At 56.5% G+C, this 7,021-nt stretch overlaps 1 protein-coding gene across 2 annotated transcripts; it reads left to right on the top strand.

Annotated features, from left to right (window-relative positions):
• The first annotated feature begins 1,909 nt into the window (after window positions 1-1,909).
• On the top strand, window positions 1,910-6,419 carry MARCKS (myristoylated alanine rich protein kinase C substrate). 2 transcript variants are annotated; one of them, XM_075145696.1, is made up of 3 exons: window positions 1,910-2,829; window positions 3,069-3,241; window positions 4,386-6,419. In XM_075145696.1, exons 2-3 carry the CDS (start codon window positions 3,143-3,145, stop codon window positions 5,163-5,165), a joined length of 879 nt encoding a protein of 292 aa, XP_075001797.1. In that variant the 5' UTR covers window positions 1,910-2,829; window positions 3,069-3,142; the 3' UTR covers window positions 5,166-6,419. The 2 variants fall into 2 exon arrangements, with proteins under 2 accessions (XP_075001797.1, XP_075001796.1); XM_075145695.1 differs by having other exon boundaries at window positions 1,910-3,241.
• Window positions 6,420-7,021: the final 602 nt, after the last annotated feature.

Genomic DNA, 7,021 nt, shown 5'->3' on the forward strand with positions numbered 1-7,021 from the left:
TGAGGAATCTCGCCTCCAGTATATCTGTTTGCTTGGAGCTTAAAGGTGTGGCGTGACAAGGAGCAGCCTGGTAACTGGTGGGCTCAAGAGGTCATTCAAGGGGTTAAATCTTGTATTTGCACCTCACGTTCAAGGGTTTGGGTTAGAAAGCAGAGATAGCTGTCCAGGTTGTAGTGCATTGGGATTGGCAGAGGGGGTGTACATATATTCCAGATTTCTTGCTTGTCCAGAGACTGTACGGAAGACCATGTGGAACTAAGCATCTAGAATAACATCAGTCAAGGCTTTTTCTTTTTCCTTTTTCTTTTAAAGTTATAAAACATTGAAATGGTTGAAAAACATATCAAAAGCATAACGCAAAGCATACGCCGTCAAAACTCCCACAGTCACTCTGTGAAATTTTTCAGTGACACTACTCTGAAATTCAGATGTAGCCTTGGTGGAAAGTAAAACTGCATATACCCATGCAGGTGAAATTGCATATACCCGTGCAAGATGGACAGATGACTTTTGATACTGATTGTGAAGTCCTGTCATGGTCTTCCAGCAGGTCTTCTCAGGTGATCTCGTGTCAACCAGTGTAAAACACCACCAAAACCACCACCAACCAAATCACGATCTGCTTAATATCCAGATTATAAGGAGCAGAGAAAACACTATGCGTGGAGTCCCCTTGGGAAGCGGAGGAGGATCACGAAGGAAGCTGTCCGGCCGTCCGTGCCCTACGGTTGCGTTGCCGTCACGCCGCAAGGTGAGCCCACCGCAGCTCTCTCCATCCCCTTCTGCTGCCGGTGCCCTCCGCCGTGCACCACTCCCCCACGCACCCCCGGGGGAGGGCGGCAGCCGAAAGACCCCCGGAGAGCGGCTCCCGCCACCGCGGGCCCCGGGAGCGGCCCCGCCGAGCCCAGCCCAACCCAACCCAGCCCAGCCCAGCCCCGCAGCGGCGGGGCCGGCGGCCACAGGTGACTCCGGGGCGGGCAGGACCGCCCCCGCCCCGCGAAGGAGCCTCCACAGCCCCCCGGCCGTCGCCCGGGAAACCGCTCGGCGGCGCGGCCCCGCCGAGGGAGCCCCTGGGCGCGGCGGCGGCACCCCCGGCGCCCCCGCGGGCGTTCACGCCGGCGGGGCCAGCGGCCGCCCCCCGCGCCGGCCCCGGGGGGTGCGCGGGTGTTGCTGGCGCAGGGTGCCCGGCCGCGGGTGGGGTGGGGTGGGGGCAGCCCCGCGGGGGAGCGGGAGGCCAGGCTCGGCGGGGCGGGCGGCGGCGGCCGAGACAAAGGGAGCGGTGGGCAGCGGCGGCTCTCGGCGGTGGGGGAGCGGTCCGTGAAATGCGGTGCGGGGGGAGAAGATCCACGCCCCCCCCCCAAAAAAAAAAAACAACCAAATGCCCGTCTTGCCTCCAAGAAACGAAATATTCCCTTGACGGGTTGAAAATAACCGGCTGCCCTCGCCGAGGTTACCGAAAGGCGGCGGCGGCTGCACAAAGCCCACCGGCCCCGCCAGCCCCGGGTAATCCGCGGGGAGAGGAAGGTGGGCGGCTGAGCCGAGCCTCCCCGCTCCGCAGCCCTTCATTAACGGAATAATTTTAACATCCTTGTTTATAAACAAGAGGCGTTTGGAGGAGATTACCCGAGTTCGGGAAACGATCGTTCTGACGCTCGTTTCTGCTCCTTAAAAGGGGGTGGTGGTGTCGGGAGGGGGGGTGTCTGGGCCAGCCTTTCGCGCACCGCACCGCGGAGGGAGCCGGCCGGCTCCCCGCACACGCCGCCCCCTCCCCCGAGAAAGGAAATCAATCCGATCCGTGATATTTCACCCACCCCATCGCTGCTAAGCGCTCGAGATCACCGTTAATTCGCATGCATTAGTTTCGGGTTACATCGTATTCGAGGGTTTAAATTCAACGTAAATACACATTCGGGGCTGGGGTTTGGGAAAGCGCAAATGTTTCCCTGATCATGTCGCTTCGCCCACTGATTGAGTGCATGGAAATGTAATGTGGAAATGGGTCACCGCCTCAGAAAATACTTTAAAAACACAAATCAGGAATAATCAGACAGCAGAATTTAATTAGAGCCGTAGGCTAATCACAAAATATTTTATTCCAAGCCAATATCGCTATGGGGGAGGGGTCCGTTTCTGCTTCGGCAGCGGCTCCTGCCGCCGCTGCTTTAGCGTTTGCAACATCTGGCCTACAGACCTACTAATTTCGACTCGTGATCTCGTTTGGCGAAACCCGATCTACGTGGTTCAAATACCTTCCAAATTGGGGGCGATTTAACAATCGCGACCAATTAAACCCAGAGAAGAAAAGAAAAAAAGCAAAGGGGAAAGGAAAAAAAAAAAAAAAGGCAGGCAGCAAATCCCCTCCTTCCCTCTCCCCCCGCCCCGGGCTCGCACACACTATCTGTTGCTCTCTCACGGCGGCAGCGGGTGGGGGCGGGCGGCGGGGTCGGGACGGGCCCACTCACACTCACACTCACCTCGCACTCGCACTCACCGCACGCCCCTCGCACCATTGTCCCGCCCGCCCGCCCCGCTTTATTGGGGTGTTTTGTTCGCTCCCCGGCGCGGAGCTCCGCGCGCCCGCCCGCGCCGCGCCGGAGCGGCACATTCATTATCGGCCGGGGGCTGATTTCAAACCGCTGCCATCGCGGCTCCATTGTTCGCCGGGCGGCCAGGCCCCGCCCCCCTTTGTGTGGCGCGGCGGCGATTGGCCGGCGCCGGGCGGAGGGCTGCCGTCACCGCTCGGGAAGCCCATTCATCTGTGCACTTGGGCGTTGGACTCCGCATCTTATTAGCAACCAGGGAGATTTCTCCATTTTCTCCTTGTCTACAGTACGGCTACAAATCTGGGATTTTTTATTACTTCTTTTTACTAAACTTGGGCTCCTTTTTTTTTTTTTTTGCTCGACTTTTTCCTCCCTTTTTTTCCCCTCCCTCCTGTGCTGCTGCTTTTTGATCTCTTCAACTTTAAATTTTTTAAAAGGAGTGCATTATAATCGGTTCTGTTCTCTCTTCTCTTTTTTTTTCCCCTCTGGTGTGTGTGTGTGTTGCTGCTGCTGCTGGTCGCCCAGTATTTATACCAACCCAACGCTCTTTGTTTCCCCTCCTTTTGGATCTGTTGAGTTTCTTTGTTGAATAAGACAGCATGGGTGCCCAGTTCTCCAAGACCGCTGCAAAGGGCGAAGCCTCCGCCGAGAAACCTGGGGAAGCAGTGGCTGCATCTCCATCCAAGGCGAATGGACAGGTAAAAAAAAAAAATTAAAAAAATATTAAACCTACTCCTTTTTTTAAGCCAACTTCGACGGACTCTCTTTCGCATCCTGTTTAATTCTTCTTCCTTTGACGCCCCAGTGGCACATTCAATGGAGAATACGGTCGATCCTTTTATCTTTGCAACTCGAGGCAAAGGAATAATGTCTTTATTTTTTTAAAAAACGGGCTCGGCTTTGAATGATTTGTTCCTTTATCTTTCCTGCGTGGGGGGGAGGGGGCACATATTTTTTCCTTTTTTTTTTAAATCCCTCGTGTATTATGGTGAAGTGTCCCAATGGCTCGTAAACGGAAGGATCTTATACCGCTCGGCTTCTCTGCCCGCTTAACCTCCTTCTCCCGAAGACGCTCGGTGACTAGCGCGAAACGCCTCTCGTGGGGGCAGGACGGCTGTGCAGTAGCGGGGGCCGGAGCCGCCCGGGCTGGGGGCTCGGGGCTGGGGGCTCGGCGGGAGCGCGGCGGCGGGCACCCCCTCGGGCGGGACCGCGGGGCAGGGGCTGCGCCGCCCGCACCGTCCGCAGCAGCTCCGCCGGGGGGTCGGCAGTGGCGGGGCACGGCTTTCTGTCACTCCCCCCCACCCCCCAAGCGTGAGCCGGCTGCCGGGCTGGCCGTGCCCCCGCTGCCCCGCGCAGCAGCGGCGTTGCGGGCGGGCACCCCCCGCCGCCCCCGCAGCTGCCGCCCGGGGCAGCCAGCCGCGCTCCGGGCGCCTGAAAGATGCAAATGCGGGGCGGGGGGGGGGTTGGTGGGGGGGAGAGGAGGGGCGGGGGCGCCCGGCCGCACCGCCCGGGTGGAGAGGGGCAGCGGCGGGCGGGGGGCCGGGGCCGGGCGAGCTTTGTTAGCCTTCCCCGCCCCGCGCCGTCGCCGCGGCTGGACGGGGCGCGCCGGGGGTGGGGGTGCGCGGCGCCGCTGCGTGGAGCCGCGGCGCCCTCTGGCGGCCGCCGCCCGCCGCTGGGGGCGCCCGCCCCGGCCCGGGCGACGAGGGGCGGCGGAGGGCCCGGGGGTTTAAGCCGCGGAAGCAGAAAGCGGGTGAGGAAAGGCCGCTGGGCGGGGAGGGCGGCGGCGCCCCGTGTCCCCCCACCCTCTCGGCACCGCCGGTAACGCCCGTCGCTGTCTTGCAGGAGAACGGCCACGTGAAGGTGAACGGCGACGCCTCCCCCGCGGCGGCGGAGGCGGGCAAGGAGGAGGTGCAGGCCAACGGCAGCGCGCCCGCCGAGGAGACGGGCAAAGAGGAGGCGGCCTCGTCGGAGCCCGCCTCCGAGAAGGAGGCGGCCGAGGCGGAGAGCACCGAGCCGGCCTCCCCGGCGGAGGGCGAGTCCTCCCCCAAGACTGAGGAGGGCGCGACCCCCTCGTCCAGCAGCGAGACCCCGAAAAAAAAAAAGAAGCGCTTTTCCTTCAAGAAGTCCTTTAAGCTCAGCGGCTTCTCCTTCAAGAAGAACAAGAAGGAGGCCGGCGAGGGGGCCGAGAGCGAGGGCGGCGCCGCCGCCGCGGCGGAGGGCGGGAAGGAGGAGGCGGCGGCCCCCGAGGCGGCGGGCAGCGAGGAGGGCAAGGCCGCCGCCGAGGAGGCCTGCGCGGCCGCCGCCGGCAGCGCCGAGGCGGCGAAGGAGGAGGCGGGGGACTCGCAGGAGGCCAAATCGGACGAGGCCGCCCCCGAGAAGGCGGCGGGAGAAGAGGCCCCGGCGGCGGCGGCGGCGGAGGAGCAGCCGCCGCCGCAGCAGCAGCAGCCGGCGGCGGAGGGGAAGGGGAAGGCGGCGGAGGAGGCGGCGGGCGCCGGCGCCGCCACGAGCGAGGCGGGCAGCGGCGATCAGGAGGCGGCCCCCGCGGAGGAGCCGGCGCCGGCGCGGCAGGAGCCCCCCTCCGAGAGCAGTCCGGAGGGACCCGCCGGCGAGTCGGCGGAGTAAGCGCCGCCGCCGCCCCTCGCCGACGGACTTTTCTTCCCCCCTGTTTGTTTGTTGGAGTGGTGCCAGGTACTGGTCTCGGAGAACTTGTCTACAACCAGGGATTGATTTAAAAGATGTCTCGTTTCTTTTTTTTCTCTCCCCCGCAGCTCCCATCTCAAATCGTTGTGTGTTGCCGCCATTCCAACGGGCGGAGGGGGGCCCCCCTCCGCCCTCCTCTCCCACCCTCTATATTTTGGTTTTTTTTGGTTTTTCTTTTTCATCAGTATTAATGTTTTGTTTTGGTTGGTTCGGGTTTTTTGTTTTTGTTTTTTTTTTTTTTTTTGTTATTTTTCATCCTTTGCAACTCTCTTCATATTATAAAACTTTTCCCGATCGGTCTATGGACATGCCCATATATGAAGGAGATGGGTGGGTCAATAAGGGATATCAAATGAAGTGACAGGGGCCGCAGTGGGGAACCCGGGGCGCGCAGCCCTTGCCGGGAGCGCGCCCCGCCAGAAATGATGTAAGGGGTTAGTCTTTTTTTTAAAAGAAAGTTATTACGATGTATTTTGTGAGGCAGATGTTCTATAAGGTTTACAACACTACAAGTCTTGATTAAGAAGGAAAGGAAAAAGGAAAAAAAAAATAAAAATCAATACCCAGATAAAGAGATCATAGTCTTAGGAATTCATTTAAACCATAGGAACTTTTCACTTATCTCATGTTAGCTGTATCAGTCAGTGATTAAGTAGAAATACAAGTTGTATAGGCTTTATTGTTTATTGCTGGTTTATGACCTTAATAAAGTGTAATTATGTATTACCAGCAGGGTGTTTTTAACTGTGACTATTGTATAAAAAAAACAAATCTTGATATCCAGAAGCACATGAAGTTTGCAACTCTTTCCACCCTGCCCATTTTTGTAAAACTGCAGTCATCTTGGACCTTTTAAACACAAATTTTAAACTCAACCAAGCTGTGATAAGTGGAATGGTTACTGTTTATACTGTGGTATGTTTTTGATTACAGCAGACAATGCTTTCTTTTCCAGTTGTCTTTGAAAATAAAGGAAAACTCTTCAGATGCAATGGTTTTTTTGTGTAGCATCTTGTCTATCATGTTTTTGTAAATACTGGAGAAGCTTTGACCAATTTGACTTAGAGATGGAATGTAACTTTGCTTACAAAAATTGCTATTAAACTCCTGCTTAAGGTGTTCTAATTTTCTGTGAGCACACTAAAAGCGAAAAATAAATGTGAATAAAATGTATAATTTGGTTGTCTTTCTTTTATGGATACTCTGGTGGCTTAAAGGGACTAGCCAGTATTGCCTAAATTTGTATAGAGAAAGTCAACGTGTGCTGTTAGCACTAGCTTTGAAAATTGCCTTCCTAGATCCTGGGCTCTGTAGTACTGTGCATCTTTTAGAGAAATTGGGCAGCGCACCAGGTAATTTATAGGCTTTTCTGGCTCTAAAAAGAAGACTGGAAGGCAGTCTGAGCATGTACAGTGTACGATTCTCCTGTCCAGGCTCCATCTTGCTTTTAAGACCAGAGGTATCCAGCGTATGAGAGTCTTGCCTCTTGAGGAAAATAAGATTTAATTTGAATTGCTTATGGTGGGGTACTGAAATTTTTACGCCAAGTTGCTTAAAAATTAAGGTCTTGAACAGATGTCCCGCTTACGTCTTGGTATGCTGGTCCTACTTAGGTACCTAGCCGATCAGCTTGAAAACCTTAGCCTGGAGGGAGAAGGGGGGGAATTAACACTGCCATTCTGCTCAAAGTAATTAAAAGCAATATTTTCTTTTTTTCCTCAAGTGCTACTCCCAAGTACAGGTGAGTTACAAAACAGATTTCAAAATTTGTCTATAAA

This window comes from Calonectris borealis, chromosome 3, assembly GCF_964195595.1.
Source record: "Calonectris borealis chromosome 3, bCalBor7.hap1.2, whole genome shotgun sequence".
NCBI lineage: Eukaryota > Metazoa > Chordata > Aves > Procellariiformes > Procellariidae > Calonectris > Calonectris borealis.